Source organism: Dipodomys ordii, unplaced genomic scaffold (genome assembly GCF_000151885.1).
Source record: "Dipodomys ordii isolate 6190 unplaced genomic scaffold, Dord_2.0 Scaffold20, whole genome shotgun sequence".
NCBI classification, from domain to species: Eukaryota; Metazoa; Chordata; class Mammalia; order Rodentia; family Heteromyidae; genus Dipodomys; species Dipodomys ordii.
Window position 1 is genome coordinate 6,288,050 of NW_012267236.1, and position 18,006 is coordinate 6,306,055.

The 18,006-nt window shown below is 44.1% G+C and overlaps 1 protein-coding gene across 1 annotated transcript in view; it reads left to right on the forward strand.

The window, feature by feature from the left end:
* The window catches only part of Alk (anaplastic lymphoma receptor tyrosine kinase), a 716,643-nt gene that overhangs the window by 647,791 nt on the left and 50,846 nt on the right, over positions 1 to 18,006 (forward strand). Inside the window, exon 12 of the mRNA XM_013013560.1 lies at positions 13,014 to 13,176. Coding sequence (XP_012869014.1) covers positions 13,014 to 13,176 — 163 coding nt within the window. The remainder of the gene's footprint in view (positions 1 to 13,013; positions 13,177 to 18,006) is intronic.

Consider the following 18,006-nt stretch of genomic DNA (forward strand, 5'->3'; position numbering starts at 1 on the left):
AAGGATTTCACTCCTAGTGAATTGGGGCCACCCAATAAGCCAGGCTACTGAGAGCAAGTCCTAAGGACAAACTCTTCTTGTTTTCCTCCAAGCACATGTTGGGGCAGAAGGCCATAACTCTTTGGGCCCTGGGAAGGCAGAACTGTATTGGAACCACCAGCAATTCCCACTTCAGCCTCACCACCAAATCCATTACTCCATTACATCCACAGATGGCTGAGTCCAGGGTTCCCCTGTCAATATCAAATACTTTATTAGCACAGATCCAGCCTGGAGTCGATTTGGGAGTAACCAAATTAGCCCCAAAGCCTCCCTTAACTTAATTTTTACAGCTCTGCTTTCAGGATAGTGTTTTTTTCCTCTGTGACCTTTGTCTTTTCTCATGTGTCACTGACTCCCCCCAGGGAGCAGGGGATAGCTGAAAACACAACAGCAGTGGTCATCTCAGGAGCCATTAAACTCCAGCAGATTGCTGGGTGTCAGAGCTGTTTAGCGTAATTCAGTCCTGACAGTGGCTTTTATCTCAACAACCCTGCCTCCCCTCCCTGTGGATGGGAGGCCTGCTCACTCGCAGCATCCTCTCTTGAGATGGGGTGTCTGCCTCCCAGCAGGAAGACACAGGATCCTCAAGTCTTTGTTCCCTGGGATAGCTCAGCAATTCTCAGGCATCTGGCCTGTCTACAGGATTTGCAAGCCAACCAAAGGTGGCCATGCTATAAAATACAAGCGTGAACCTGAGCATGAGCTCATCTAGTAAAGGCAAGGCAAGGCTGGAACGATGGCCACCACCTTGATTTCCTAATATCAGGAAAGAACAAGAGAGACAGCTCTGCAAAGAATGGACAGAGTGGTGACCCCCCCCACACACACACACCCACACACATGCATACTCAGGCACAGGTGTACACACAAGCAGATATGCGTGCATGTGTAGGGGCTGCCCATGCTTATACAGGAATACATGCAGGTATGGTACATGTACATGCAAATAAAGTCAGCTTGAGAAGCAAACTAGAAAAAATAAGATGGAAGATCCAACCGAACACTGGGTTTTAGAAAGAGTAAGTAAGAAACATCACTCCTTGCCCAGCCCCAGGTCTGCTCCAGGATCACAGGAGGCCTATTGTTTAACTTATCTACATAATTCATTATCTTATGAGATGATAGTAGCAATCATTTCCTCTTCGGTATCTACTGACCTAACATAATTGTAAAGTGGGATATGCTTATTGGAGGATGAAGATGTTACACAAATACACTGTAATTAAATATATTGAAGTTGAAGACTTAGACATCCCAACCCTGTTCACTTGGAATCATAATAACATTTTTTTAATCTCAGGGTAGATTTCCAGTCCCTTCTACTACCCACCAAATGTGAACCACAAAATATAAATAAATTCTAAAACTGCGAAATAAAAGCTAAGGGCCCTTGGGCTTAAAACATAGAGAATACAATACTCTTACCCCCTCACCTGACACTGGGTATAAAATAAAATGAAACCTAAGAGAACATGTTCAAGTTCTAATGAAACAAAGAAAGAAAAACAGCAAACAGATCCACATAAATATCTATACCTGAGACTATATAGTCATGGGTCAAATAACACTAAGCAACTCATAAAATCTTGAGGGCATGATGAAAAAAGGTTAAATTACATTTGGTGGGTTGTATCTGTAAACAAAAGAACAAAGAGTAGAATGTTGTGCAGCAGCGAGTTCAAGGCCATGGCCATTGGAGCTCTCCCTGAGGTGAAACTGAGAACACTGTTGCCTTTGGAGTCAAAATGCAGGTGAAGGATTTGACCAGATAGATTCTAGAAAGTGGCTATGGGCTATGATTTCTTTTTCAGGCTATGGAATTTGTATCAAAGACCTTACAAAGAAGGCAATGGTGATGGTAATGTCATAGTTTGCGCCCTCTCTCTCGCTCGCTCGCTCGCTCGCTCTCTCTCTCTCTCTTTCTCTCTCCCTGTCTCCTATCTCCCTCCTTCTCTCTCTTTCCTCTGTTTCCCTACATAAAAACAGAACAATCTTATACCATGGGCAACACTGACAACAAAATTTGATGATACATTATTCTCTTCGGTCCCCAAATATGACTGAAGACAAAGCATCACTTCACATCATGACTACTAGCCCTGGATGTGAGCACCAATACAAGACCAAACAAGAGGAAGAAGGGGGAAGGGTGGGAAGTCAAGCTGAGGACAGGTGCTGAGACTGGCAAAGGCTTTGCTCCTCCAGTAGTAAGTGCAGGTACCCAAGGTTAGATGTGAAGGGGCCAGAGCAAGCTTCCTTCCCAGCAAAGCAGCATCCACACCAAGGAGAAATTTCTGGGAGTGAAGTCAGTATTGAGTAGAACAGAGACAATAAAGAGCAAAAATAAATAAAATATTCAGACAGAAACAGAGCTACACATGGCATTTTGAACCTGAACCCCATGTGAGAGAAGACAGGGAACTCAGAGGAAGCTGGCAAAGCTCTTGACCCTACAAGTTCAGGAAAATGAACTCCCATAAACTGCAGAGCAGAAGAGTATCAAAATCAAGTCCTATACAAAACCACAACGCCAGAGAACACTTCTACAGCAAATCAGAGCTTACCAGAGTCTTTCTGGTATGCTCATCAAAACTCTTATGTTTTTATTTCAAAATGAACTAAGACACCATGACAATGATATAAGACATGAAAAAAATAACAGAGGTCAGTATAAGAAAAACTTAGAAGAGCTCAGAAGTTAGATGATATCATCCAGAAAAAGAAAACTGAAATGAAAGAAAAAATTTTAGAAATGGCAGCGTACCCTACCTAGAAGGAATGAAAGCAAGTAAGAGTTAATGACTTACATTAAATAGAAGGTAAAAAGTGGGGGGGAAGGACATTTTTAGCGATCAAAAAGTTACATCAAAGATAGGCAATGAAGATCCAACATACCAATAATAGTTGTACATGAAGAGGAAAAAAAACAAAAGAGCTAAGCAAAATAAGTACTTAAAGCTTCAAAGGAGGGAAACTACCTTTCTCAAAGCTGCTTCTGTGAGGCGTGCACTGTAGAGAGATAATACAGATGCTCAGGAAGCCAACTGCAAAGCATGTTCTGCTAAAATTGCTAGGCTCTAAAGAAAAAGGGGGGAAATACTTGAGATCTCTAAGGAAAATAGCAAGTGATTGATTAAAGAAGGAAGTTCAGACTATCAGAGATTTTCTTAACTGAAACACTGGAAATCAGAAGAAAATAGAGTGGCATATTTAATATTCTCTAGGGAAAATATCAGCATCAAACATCTCAAAGGATATCTCTTTCTCATCCAGCTGCTTCTGTGGAATCAACTTCAAATGTGATTTTGACAGCCAAAGTATTTGGAGTGATAGCAACATAAGGACTGATGGAATAGTTCAAGGCTATAGTAGTTAGAGAACTAAGACTAAATTATGTTAATGGGGAATCATAGATAATGACCATCTATACAAACTATAGACATAGAACAACTAGAGGAACAAAGTGAGAATAAAATGTACATATATCATTATTATTATTATTATTATTGGTGCCGGACCTGGGGCTTGAACTCAGTGCCTGCGTGCCATCCCTGAGGTTTGCTGCTCAAGGCTAGCATTCTACCACTTGAGCCACAGCTCTACTTCTGGCTTTTTGCTAGTTAGATGGATATTAGAGTCTCAGGAGCCTTTCTTCTGGGCTGGCTTCAAACCAAGATCTTCATATCTCAGCCTCCTGAGTACCTAGAATTATAAGCATGAGCCACTAACAACTAGTAATATGCATCTATTTTTTAATGTGTGGAGTTCATAGAAAGAGTGCTGTTGCTCTGATACTGTTGCATGACTAGGAAAGATAAAATATATAATTACAGGCTAGTCTAACTCCATTATCACCTGTGGGCTTGAGAAGTATAATTCCCAGTGTGGAGAAAGAAATATGGATGTAATATACATACACATGGAGTTATATAAGGCTGCCACTGATCAAGTTACACTGAACTCATGAATTGACAAGTTGAATTTGAATCTCTTTGTACAACTACTTAAAAATAATTTTAAAATCTTAAAAGCAAGCCCTGGAGTGCGGGATATGAATTGGGAAAAGCAGTTTGAACTTGTATGGCTCTGTAAGTGTATTCCATACAGATTCTATTTCTACTGATACAGATGTGTTCATATGTGTCTCCCACCTCTGTTCTCTAGGGAAGGCTAGAAACAATCACCAGTCCACTAGCAACAAACTGCTATAGTCCCCAGATTTTGTATGTGAAATACTTATTACCAGGGGCCAGGATGTGGCTAAAGTGGTAGAGCCGCTGCGTAGTAAATATGAGACCCAGAATTCAAATCCCAGTACCACCAAAAAAAAAAAAAGATGCCTTTTGCTACTAAAGGATACAAAGGTTTTTGACAAAGTGTCTGATTCCATTCAGAGTATGGAGAAGGAACATTTTGTGACACCATAGAGCAAGAAACTTTCCAATGTCTTTTAGGGTCAAGCCAGGTACAGTGGCTCACACCTGTAATCTTAGCTACTTGGGAGGCTGAGATCAGGAGGAATACTGTTCAAGGACACCCTAGGCAAAAAGCTAGTGAAACTCCATCTCACGGGGAGAAGCTGGCATAGTGGGGTACACTTGTTATCCTGGCTAACGCGGAAGCTTCAAATAGGAAGATTGTGGTCCAGGACGAAGAATAAGCTGTATCTCAACTTAACCAGTACAAAAACACCTGGGTTGTGACTCAGAGGTAGAGTGTCCATTGAGTAATCTTGAGACACTGAATTCCAACTCCAGTACTGCCAAAAAAAATATATTGTCCAGGATAATGTCAGAAGAACTCCAAAGTCTTCTTCTGACCAAAGATGAGATAGTTGAGCTTCCAGGCTTCCAAACTCAAAGAAATGAATTTCATGGGTGCATAATGATATACTATCATTTAATTACTTGAGCAACTCCAGAGAATGGTAGGAATCCAACTCCTTATCTTGGAAACTCTCCATAAGGAGACATCATTGAACATTTACTCCACTTTCCTATGTGGATGGCATACTGAATAACCAAATTGTAAATGCGGGTGAGCATCCCCACTAGTAGATGAGGAAAAGGATAGGACTAAAATAGCATTGCTTCACAACCCCCCATAAGCAACTGGATCCATGCATTTGAACTTAAGAGAATGGAGGTCAGACTTGAAGAAATCCCTGACAAAAGAATAACCCAAAACCCTTGCAAAGAGACTGGTGCATAATTTGTAGGACAGAGGAATGCATTGGGTTCATGGGTATTTGCTCAGAATAGCCAGATTCCAGGAAGTGCTACAGGTTACATGGTCCAGAGTATGCAAAAAGAGAACATGAGGAAAGCCCTTATATGTTTAACAAAACAGAAAAACAAGACTAGAGAAAGCCACTTCAGAATGAAGCACACTTTGGTCATAAAACCATTGAGAAATACGAAGTCATGATTGTTGTATGAGCCAAAATAGTATTCCTTTTCAATGTAAAAGCATGTGAGGAAAGACCACTGAGGAGATCTTACACAGTCTGGCAAAGTTCTATTTCTTGACACGATGGTGGTTAAAAGGAGTATTTGCTTTTAGTAGCTTGTCAAGTATGTATTCATTTGCTTTTCTCTATTTGTGATTTATTTTGAAATTAAAATGTTGTTGGTTTATTTGTTGAGATTGGTAGTACTGGAGCTTGAATTCAAAGCCTTGTACTTGCTAAGCAAGACTTCTATAACTTAAGCTATGCCCTCAACTCTTTTTGCTTTTTTTTTTTTTTTTTTTTGCTTTAGTTAGGACCTCACTTTTTTCCCCAATCTGGGTTCACACCATGATCCTCCTACTTAACACCAACCATGATGTTGCTGGGATTATAGTTGGGCCCCACCATAGTGGCTTCTTCTTTTTTTTATTTTTTTGTCGGTCGTGGGGCTTGAACTCTGGGCTTGGGCACTGTCCCTCAGCTCTTCAGCTCAAGGCGAGCGCTCTACCACGTGAGCTACAGCGCCACTTCCCTGGCTTCTTCTTTGAGGTAGAGTCTTATTGGCTTTTTTGGTTTTGCATCAGACTGTGAACCTCCTTTCTCTATCTCCTAAGTAGCTGTGATTATAGGCATAAGCCACCATACCAGCCCCCTCCTCCCAAAAAAAGGTTTAACTTTGTATCATTGTTGGAAGTGTTTTATATTATCACACCATTAAACAGCAAGAACTAGTTTAATTCTCCAGTTTATACTGAGTAGTGGGTACTTTGATTTTTTCACACTTACAACAAAGGAATAACCCAGGAGTTGTAAAAACAAAGGTATACATTATAACAATATATAGAAGTGTGTGTATAACATAGAAGGCTGTCTACTTCCAAAGTGCCTCTCTGGTAGTTGTCTTCCTAATTGTAGTTACAAGGAAAGATCAGCCATGCATCTAGGAAGACACATTGCTCTTATGTTTAGAGTTAAGACAAATGTTGAGCTGGTTTTGAACCCCATGATGATTCCAAGTGTGTGCCTTATTATTTTATTTTGCCTTAATAAGAGAACAATTGGATTTCACTATGTATCCAAAAAAAGTTTCCCTTTTCCAATGTGTAATAAAGATGTCATAATTATTTACAGATGAGTGAGCAATTATACACTTGGATTCGAGTCTAATTCTTATTTAATAGGCTCTAGCATGAGCATAAAAATGGTTCAGTGTATCCCAGCTTAACTCAGTCAATGGTTCTGGATAAAATCCAGTGCCATGGATCAGTATCAAAATGGTGGGAATGACCCTCAGGAGACACTGCACGCTTTGCTTTGGTACACCACACACGGGCCTTTGACACGGTGCAGATCCTTATTGCAGTGATTAATAGGCATGGGTGAGAACTTATTTTCCTCTATGCCCCGCTTTACATCGCACTGAGCAGATGAGATGGCTTAGCAACAGTAATAAAACCCGCGCAATCACTGTCTAGCCGAGTTTTGTAACATTGTGCTGTATATTACTAATTGATTTGTTTCCTCTTGAAGGGCTCTGCAATATACTTAAAATGAAACCCAGTGCTTAATGGATTTTTCTTTGCCCGGCTGTCTATAACCAATCAGTATTTTCATGTTTGTGGGTTCTTTATACAATTGAAATGGGGATGAGTATTAAACTATGTTTTCTATGTGTGGCATAGATAAGAACAAGATAAACTTGTCCTTTTACCTCATGAATGATGTTTAATAAAATAGGGACTTTATTCAAATAGGAGAAGGAAGAGGTGAGCTTCCTCTCTCTTCCTGGCCTCCCCAATCCCATCTCTTCTCTGGGGGTCACTTGATGCTCCACCTGGCTTTGAGGGACCCTTGAAGGGGAAGGACAGGGGCTCTCACACCCTCGGATTGGCAGCTTGTCTCTGATCCTACACATAGCTATTCTTTCTGTGACCTTGACTCTCTCTCCAAAGTTGTGAGGACCACTCAGCTCTCTGTCTGCCTCTCTCTGCCTATCTCTCTGTATCCCTGCTCTCTGTCTGTCTCTTTCTCTTTCCCAGTAACATTCCCTTTTGATAGCACCTGGCTCCCTGTGGCCACTCCCACGACAGGGTCCCTCACCCTGACCACTTGCTTTGTGGGAGCCACAAACTAGTAAATCCTATACTCGGTTGGCCTAAGCTACTGTTGGGGCAATGGCCCATCCATCATGGTACCCTGGCCTGGCTCTCGCCTACCTCATGGTAGCCTGCCTGCTCCCTGGACCTGAGCAGCCTTCACCTGCTCTGTTCTGTACTGATCTGAGCCTCAGGCTCAAGGACTGAGAAGCAAGAATCCTACCACTCAGGAAAAGTTCAGTGGAGAGGGGTCATCTGGTAAGCCTATCATCTTTATAATCCTTGGACCTGGCTTGGCCTAATGACATTTAACTCCTGGCTTGACTAACTTCCAGTCATACTGTATACTGCAGGGTAGTCATTTGGATTCCTTCAACTTGCATTTCTGATTGTTAAAAGAAATACTAGAGCTCTACCCCTAGGCACTCCAAAGCATCAGCATATTTAAAGGCACGTGGTTTACCATGCATGAAAGCGCAGTGCCTGGCCCATATGAAGTGCACAGTAAATACTGGGAGTTTTTTTCCCCTTCTGTGGGTAGATCTGCCCTTGGGTATCCAAGGCTCCCCATAGAGCCAGGAGGAAGAAGAAAACTGGTCAGAAAAAATAAAAACAGCTTCTGCCCCAAAGTCAAAGTTCACCGTAACTTCTGCTGCCGCAGAGCCTCAGTTGCTCAATCTCCTGTCTCATGTTCTAGACCTGCCTGCTTTCATCTATGCTGTGCACACACACACACACACACACACACACACACACACACAGAGTGCCTTCTATTCTGGTGATTCTTCCAAAAAAACAACCCAGCATCTTTCTCCCCTCTTCTGGTGCTAATCCACCTTAGTTTAGGATTGAGCTCACGTCTACTCAGCCTGAAGTACCTGCTTCTGGCATCTACTGTTCCAGATGCCTACTGTGGAGTCTTCTGGCTCCACAATGGTTAATTCCACCAGGCCCAGAGCAGCGCCTCACTGATTTGACTCTGCTTCCAGCAAGTTCCTTCTTTGGTACACTTGAAATAAAGCAGAATAGCAATGATCCTTTTATGCAAAGTGACAAGTATCCACTGTTCTAGTGGACTCACCTCAAAATACAGATTAGAGATGGTTTCCAAAATGACACAGAGGACCAGGGACTTGTGTAGTGATAATCTGAAAAGGTTGGAGCCTCCAAGGCAGAATGATGAAAGACTTGATCACCACCAAAGGACTCCTGGGCAGGGAAGGAGTAATGCACCATCCCAGCTCGTTCTACAATGATGATAACCAAGGAAAGTTGCTTCCTTTTTCTAGAATATTCTTTGTTCACAGATAGGACAATATACTATAAAAATCTAGTTGAGTGTCAGAGAAACTTTTATTTAATACAAATATGGCCTCTTCATCCCTACTACAGATCTACCAAATCTGAATCCTCAGGGCCTTGGAATATGAATTTCAAGTGGCTCTCTCCAAGGTGTTACCTTACCATGAAATTGTGCAGCACTTACAAGACTCCAGAGAGAATAAATAAACTGAGCCAATAGATGGGGTTGAACATGAGCCCACACACAAGAAAAAAATAGCCCTGGAACAATAAGCAAGAAACTCAGAAACCCCACGTTCCAAAGAGGTGGTGCTGATGGAAGCCGATTGATTGCCAACAAAGCTGGGCAGATTTGTGAGGGTCAGATTTGTCCACAAGAACAGAGAACTTGCCCCAAAGGCTACTGGGAGCAATGGGATTCTGGCTGGATGAATCGGGAGTCTGACCTGGGATGACAAATCTTCTGGTCTCATGGAATTCACTTTAGAAAGTTTTCCTCTCTGGATGTTTCCATGCAGAGAAGAAATTGCTGAAAACAAAACCAAAATGGTGTGTAGAGAAACCACTTGAGACTAATATCTGTCCATTGCAGTGGGAAAATACTGGTCCCTTTATTGAGAAATGGCTTTAGCACCCCTCCTCCAAGGAGTATGGGGGCATAAAGCCTGAGATCCGATGTCTGCTTCCCAATTTTACATGAAGTTATACATCTCTTAAATGCATTCACTATGCATCGCTAATGCAGAATGTTGTTCTAAGCACTTTGCTTAGATCATCGTTGCACTGTCGCAGGAAGTCTAAGGACCAGGTGGTATGCTCTCATCAGAAAACAGAAGCTTCGAGAGGTCACATGATCTAGCCCAGAGCTCACAGCTAGTCAGGAGGGAAATCCAGGATCAGAAGAAAACTTCGCTCATTGAAATCCAAAACCCATGGCTCCATTCCTACCTCACCTGAAATCCTACCAAGTAGAAACCTAGCATCTCTGGAGCAATGTCAGTTAATCTAGGCTAACGTTGGAAATGGGTCTCCTTGTAGGTGAGAGGCTGCAGCAGGATGCCAAGCCTTTACCCATCTCCTTCAGCAGAAAAAAAAAATACATAGGTGTTATCTTTGCAGGATCTGTCTCCAGGTTGAGGATGCTCCAAATCCAGGCTGCTCGGTACAGGCACAGACTGTCTGCATAATGGATTTCAGGCTGGAGAGAATGAGAGAGGGGGATTTCTCAGCTCACTTTCTGGGATTTTTCTCTTCTTCCCCATCACCCCTCCTCTCCCCCACCCCAAGCCTTATCCCCAATTTACAGAGTTCAAACTCTCAGCTGCTGCTGTCTGGGATTCAGTCACTGAAACTACCTGGCTACATTTCTTGTTGTCAGAGACAACACTGATCTTAGATGCAATTCACAGTTTTGGAGTCTGGGAGCCTCCTGGTGACCTTTGACACCCCCTTTGCTTCTTTGAACATGCCAGTGAGCTATCTCAAAGCCCTAGAGTGTCTCACTGATCAAACTTTCCCTAAACTCAGGGGTTTGAAGCCCATGATCTTTCCACTACACCCTTGCGGTTCAGATCAACACAGATAATTTAGGCTCAGGAGCAGGTAAGGGCAACTGGCTGAAGACCTTGCAATGAACAGAGTTACCCACTTAATCACACAAATGGATAGAAAACAATTCATGAACTGTTCATACCACAAGTGAATAGACTTCTTGCCCTTGAAATGACCTTCAGAAACCAAATAGAAATGGATATCTTCATGAGAACAATATGCAGCATGGTACTCAGTGTGGAGGGTCTGTGGGCATTGACTCTATTAGGACTATTCATCTCCTGACCTTAGGTCCAGTCACAAAAGCTCACCACAGCCAACCTTGTTTTCAGCGTACCAGTCACACCCAGCATACTCTTAATGGGATTGCTTGCAATTGACAAGGCACGTTAATCTCTATTTGCCTTGTTACATTAGTTCAAGGTCTTCATGAAATGTTCACTTTCATGTTTTGGTGAGCAAAGCTTTGTACACTCAAATTAATTTTCCTGTCCATTTTTCTATTTGATAAATGAGTTTTCCATCATTTTTCACTTGACTTCATCTCTCTTTAAAGTGAAGTAATTTTGGCAGTCTGATAATAGGCTTTTTTAAAATTTTAAGTAAAAGTAATTTATCAAAAACACATTCTTTAGGTTTTTGTAAGCTGTAAAAGAAAACAATTAGAATTGTGGTCAACAAGAGATTTGAGAGTTCCTTCAGGTCTAGCCTGGCTGAGAGATAAAATCTGCAAGGAGATATCTGGAGAGAGGAGAATAGAATAATTAAGAAGGATTTGTCTCTGGTGGCACCCACAGAAAGCTACCTAAAGACATTGGGCAAGCATGGGGTACAGTAGAAAGTGGTTAAACATTTGGGGAAAAGAGGGAGAAAATGACAGGTCTGTTTTCCATTTTTGATAATCTGTGCTGAACAGCAAGCCTTAACAGTACTCTGCATTTCTAAGCCCAACTCGGTTGTAATAAGGAATCTGAGTCCTGCCCTGTCAAACATCTGCTCCTGAGCTTCTAATAGACACATCTATGGCCAGGAAGTATGAGGTTTAGGACTCCCACCTACCTGAGTTCCTAAACCAATGGTGGGGACATGCAACTGACCCTATGTCCAATTTACTTTTCCATCCTTGGCAAGCTACAAGGTTCCTATGTGGAGAGGCCAAACCTGTAGAAGTCAGTTAGACACGATCACAGTAGCTCAGATCAATCACCTGTGATTTACCTAGGACTCTGCTGGTAAGATCAAAAGAATACTCAGGGAAACCATATAACCTATGTTTCTTTGGGTCTGGCTTACTTCACTGAATATAATTTTTCCAAGTCCTTCCATTTCCCTAAAAATGGTGTGATATCATTTTTCCTAATGAAAGCATAGAATTCCATTGTGTGTATATGCCACATTTTTCTTGATCTGTTCCTCCACTGAGGAGCATCTAGGTTGATTCTGTGTTTTGGCTATGGTAAATAATGCTACAACGAACATGGTTGTGCTGGCAGCTTTAGTGTGGCCTTGTTTGTAGTCTATTGAATAAATGCCCAGGAGTGGAATTGCTGGGTCATAGGGAAACTCTGTTTCGTCTTTTGAGGAACCTCCATACTGCTTTCCAGAGTGGTTGAGCAAGTTTACATTTCCACCAGCAGTGTAGTAGCATGGTTTCCCTCATTTGTTGTAACTAGATTGTGCCTCTAAATCTACAAGAAAACACATTGGATGGTAAAAGATAAAAAGTTATACTTGGACATGATAAATTATATGTAACTCTAAGCATTCATTCAATCAGACCAAAGGAGAATATTCTTAGGAGAAGATCACAGAGCCTCAATAACTATGTGTATATGATCATATGATATTTATCAAAATAAACTCCAAAAAATGGGAACAAGAATTTTTTTATTACTTTGCTTTCTTCTCTCTCTCTCCTTTGTAACTGTTTTTGCTATACCTTTTGTCTGGTATGTAAGTTTTATCTGTTTGGGGGAGAGGAAGAGGGAGCACAGAAATTATGGGACAAAGGATGAACAAATGCAGCAGTGATTCTCACTAGACATTTTGTTGAAAATGAACTATATAACTTGTAGGGGAAGGAGGTCAGGAAGGAAAAACTGGGAGAAAATGAGGGAAGAGATGAAACTGTTCAAAAAGGAATGTACTCATTACCTGACTTATGTAACTGTTACCCCTCTGTGCATCACCTTTACAATTAAGGGGGAAAAAAAGAATACTAAGACACTATTCATGCTCCCATCATCTGAAAGGAAACGTTGCTCCTTTCTGGAAGCTCAGATGGTTGGTTATGTTCCATTTAGTTTCTCTCAGAAGCTGGAAGTTTTTTAAGGCCAGAGTCCAAGTCTGCTCCATGTTGGTCTCTCCCTGGTATCTGACCCAGGGTGAGGCACATAGCAAGCTCTGCATAGAAGTTTCCAGTCTGAATGGTTAGTCAGGGTTTCATGACCTGACCTTAGTGCCATATTGGAACATACGTTTGAGCCCAGGGATCATGCAGCCCCAGGAGGAGGCCCTGGGAGGAGGAAAGACCAGGATGAGGAAGTGACTGCCTCTCTTTTTTTGTGCTACAGTGCATTGGCTGTTCACCACTTGTGGTGCCAGCGGACCCCACGGCCCCACACAGGCCCAGTGCAACAATGCCTACCAGAACTCCAACCTGAGCGTGGTTGTTGGGAGTGAAGGGCCCTTGAAGGGCATTCAGATCTGGAAAGTGCCAGCTACTGATACCTACAGGTGCGTATTTGGGGGACACACACACCCTCCTGAAGGGGTCTGAGCTATGCGTGCATATGCCCCAGAACACCTGAGCATACCAAGGGCCCAGGGCCCCAGATCTGGGCCCCTTGTGGGGTATGAAGGCTGGAGATGAAATATGTCAACAATGAAAAACGTGTCCTTTCTCCTCAAGAAGCTCACACACTGTAGAGACAATATACATGCATGAGCTCGACTCTGATTTATTACTAATAATTGGAATTATGGTATACCATTCTTTGTTTATTTGGGGGGAGGGGTCCAGTTGTGGGGCTGGAACTCTGGGCCTGGGTGCTGTCCCTCAGCTCTTCAGCTCAAGGCTAGCGCTCTACCACTTGAGCCACAGCGCCACTTCCGGCTTTTTTTCTTTTTGCTTATGTGGTGCTGAGAAATGGAACCCAGGGCCTCAGGCATGCAAAGCAAGCGCTCTACCACTGAGCCACCTTCCCAGCCCCACGGACCATTATTTGAAGACTATTAATGCTCGGCAAATGAGACCATGTATGTAAAACATGCTTGGAAAACTAAAGATCCCACAATACACATGAAAGCTAATGTTCTTTTCATTTCCCAGCCCTCCACTGTTCATTCCTCTTACATCCTTATCCTCACCTTCAGCCCCAGGTGGAGGCCTAGCTCCACAGTGCCACCTAGAGGCCATGGTATTAAACAAAGATAATGGTAGAAGGCTGGCCAAGACCAGGATTCAAGATCTGAGTGAGATCTGAGAATTTGAATTTCTAGTAGGTCTCCAGGTGATCCTACTAAATGATACAGCCTTGAAGACCCTGTGAGTTCCGTAAGACCAGAGCTTAAACAGGCTTATATGGTTCTCAGTGAGTTCTATAATGTAGGCAAGGCTGGGACGGCAGGCCATATTTAACAAATAAGCCTTTTATGGAAGAATGAGCTGCCATTCAGAACCAGCCTCCAACCCTACACATCTAAGGTGTAGCAAGTCCTTCACGCAGTACTGGATGTACCAAGCACTGCTGATGCACACACACTTCCCCAGTAGCTAAATACAGTGAGATTGAGCTCCTGTCCCCCCACCTCTTTATCCCCCCTCCACCTCTCTCCCCTCAGGAAAGAGACTTCTCAGGTTACTTCTGTTTTTCCTTTACCACATCCTGTGATAGTCCTATCCCTCTGGCAGATGTGTTCCTGGACAGCCCTAAGTGCTTTGAAATGACATTCTGCACAGGAACGTGATAACAAGGTTTGGTTACAATCAGATTAGCTGCTCCAAGTCCCCTTCCCCTCCCCAAGTCATCCCTGCCCTGATACATCAAGCAAGCCAGACCCCACTTCCTACCAGTGGAACCCCTGGGAGTCCGTGTGAGAAAGGAAAGGATTCCTGGGAAATAGGGACTGAAAGCTAGATGAAGACCACCAGGGTTTCTCCTGCTTCAGTAGTAAGGTGAGTGGCATTGTTAGGGTTCCTGCTATACCCATGTGTTCATATAGAGAAACTTAGCCATAGATCTAGGGCCACCCAATGAGTGACAGAGGTGTGATTTTTAGAGCTCAGAGTCTGCGCTCTTGAATGGAACACCTACATCTGGATTCTGGAGAAGGCATGCAGACGGCAGGGGATGGGAGTGGGCATAGGAACTTTCCACCATCCCTGTCCCTCCATGCGAGCCTAGGAAGCCAGGCCCAACCACCTGAGGCACCACGCATACACAAATGCAATATAAAGAAGAAAGGAGAGGTGCTGTGAGGGGGCAGGAACTGCCATAGTAAGCCTCCAACAAAGCACATTGCCTCCTGCAGCCCCTGTAACCCTGCACTGGCCAGGTCTCCCCTATTGCTTCTCCTACAAAGGTTCATAGTCAAAAGATGCATTGCGTGGGGGTCCTTTGGGCCTATGTTCCCCCATGTCAGGCCCACTTCCAAACCTATAGATTTGACTTCCTATCTGAATGAAGCAGGAAGAAGGGGGAGGGGGAGAAGGGTTCCTCCACCCTGATTGTGATTGTGACATACAATCACCTAGCACAATCCCTGCACATTATGGTAGGCAGAGAAAGCATTTCCAGGAACCAAGCAATCCCACATCCAGTAGTTCCTGACTTTTCTGTTTCTCATATCTTTAACTCCTTCAGATAGGCCCTGAGCTTTGAGAGAGTTGGCCTGCCAGACAAACTATACTTATTACATAATAATTAATTTATTTTCCCATTTATCATTAATCACGGTCAGATCGAAGTCTAGTCAGGTTTCTCATTTGCATGAAGTACCACCGTATTGCCACTCGGCACTGACTAGCCCAGCTAGAATTAGAGGACTGTCTCCACCAATTTCTGTGAAGCCCTGAGGCTGTTTGTTAGCCCCTAGCATCATCAGGTGGTTTCCTTGTTAGAAATACATATGAGGAGCATTTGTGCTATTGAAGCAGGACATGTTGACATACTCAAATTAATAAAGGAAACACTGTGATCTGGCCCAGGATAGACCCATATCAACATGAGAGAAGCAAAAGAAAGCACATTGAGTTTGAGTTTTTATCATTGTTGAACACATGTTTTGGGGGGCATAGGCAATCTTTATGTTTTAACCAAAGATATTCTTGACCTTTGGTACTGTTGCTGGTGACAATTACTTAGTAGACACACACACACACACACACACACACACCAGATAGTAAATGATTTTAGACTCTATCAGAAGGTTATCAAATCAAATTACCCACCTTGGGAAGTCAGAGCCCTTTCCTGGAAAACTTTTTCTCCTTGGTAATTATTATGATGAAGTAAGTGTAATTCATCAACTGAGAAAACATGAACGAGACAGAGAAAGTGAGAAAAAGATCCTTCAAAACTTGCCTTGCAAAATCCATCTCTTTGGAAGTGTGGCACTCAACTGGTGCTGCCTGGCTGCTGCCGGGGACCTGCACTAGGAGGTCAAGGACATGAAGGAAGGGTGCTAACAGCAAGCACTACAGACCGTGTACCAAGCTGGGTGTCACTTCCTCATCCTTGGGGCTTCCTCAGGATGAATACAGTTGAAAGCAACCTTAATTGGGACTTTATCCAGGGCCCATCGCCCCACCCTCCTACCCGCTTTGCTCACAGCCTGGGGTACCGGAGACCCCAAGCTAGTATAACCCTTGGGTCCCTATCTCTCCTCTGTCCTGCTTTCTCTGCCCTAGATTGGCTTCTTTCTCTGTCCAAACAGTAAGAGGTAGTGCAGTCTTCAAAGTTCTTGTGCCTAGACTTGTTTCCTCCTGCTTTGCACGTCTCAGGGAGCATGGTTAGCACCTCAGAGGATGCTGAGCATGACATCCAGCACACAAAAGCATGTGAGATGCAGGAGGCGCAGCCCTGGTGGGGAGGGGAGGGGGACATGGGGCAAGCATTTTCCTGTAATGGAGAAATAACTGAAATGGATGTTTGCACAAGGTACTGACTGCTATCAGAGGCCAGGGATAGGTGTTTCCCACAACCTGAGTTCATGCATGGCTTCCTCAAGGAAGATCCTAAGTTCAGTCAGAAGATGAGAAGAGCCCCCTCCAGAGAGGCAGGAGAAGGAAGAGAGCACAGAACGGAACAGCCCAGGTTTGGAGCACAGTTGGTCTGCAGAGCTGCAGGTGCTCAGGCTGGAGGCCACCCAGACCAAAGCCTCAGCAGCTCCCAAATGCCTTTAGCTCCCTCTGGTGTCAGGAGAGGGTGGGAGTGAGCTTCCTGCCTGCAGAAAGGGCAGTGGTCATGGTCCAGGCATGCATCGGGGCAAAGGGCGGACCATGAGAAAGGAAACAAGGATGGGGAAGAGGAGAAAGGTGGAGGGAGGCCTGAGTGTGTGTGTGTGGCGGGGGGGGGGGAGGATTTGGAGACTGAGTGGATGCGCTGGGGAGGGAGTACCCAGGGCAAAGCCCACATCCCTGGCTTGAGAACTAGAAACCCAGAACCGTGACTGACAGCTACTCTGCAAGAATGTGACTGGGCTGGAGAAGCAAGGTTGGGTAGCAGTGAGAGGGACTGGGGATGGTGGGAGGACTTGGAGCCTCTGTTCTATAAGACAATCATGTCTTCTAGGGTGTTCCCAATGAGTGGCTGCCATCGATGAGGGGATGGAAGGCCACTGGGAAAGAGATTTGTGCTAGATAGAGGTAGGGGAACCTCGGCCTCTTACTAAGTGGAAACAAATGAGGACAGAGCCCAACTTGGAGACTGCAGGGAGGATTTAGGAAAAGTATGGGTGAGGTACCCCACACGAGGCTGTCCTCACTCAGTAGATGTCAGCCTGTCTCCTTTCTTTGTGACTTCCCATACTTCTCTCCCCCTCCAGCCCTCCTCCCTACTTCCATCCTCTTCCTGGCCCTCAGGGATCCCATATAAAAATATTCGTCAAAGGCAGCCATGGCTGCCGACAGCAGTTCTCACAGGGTTCATTCAGCTTTAGCCATTGTGCACAGGAGACCCCAGATCCCAGCTGGAGCCAGCTGACCTGCACCACAGCTGGTTCTGATGGTCTCCCTCAGTGACATTCATTTCCCACCTGGCTCCAGGGACTGGCACATGCAGCTGGATAAGTCGGCCCCGCCCATACACAGCCGTGGGGCCCCCACTGGGCCACGGTGCGCTCAGCACTGAGCTGTGGGGGCCCTACTCTATGACAGGCACTGAGCCATGGGCTCCGACCATGTGGTGGGCACTGAGTAGGTGCTTCAAGACTTCACAGAGAGGGTTGAGGTGCCAGAGCTTCACAACCTCTAGACAAACCACAGGACAGTGCACAGTAACAGTGCTCAGTAACAGTGCACAATTCCAACTAAGTTCTAGACAATAGTAGAAGATAGATCCCAAG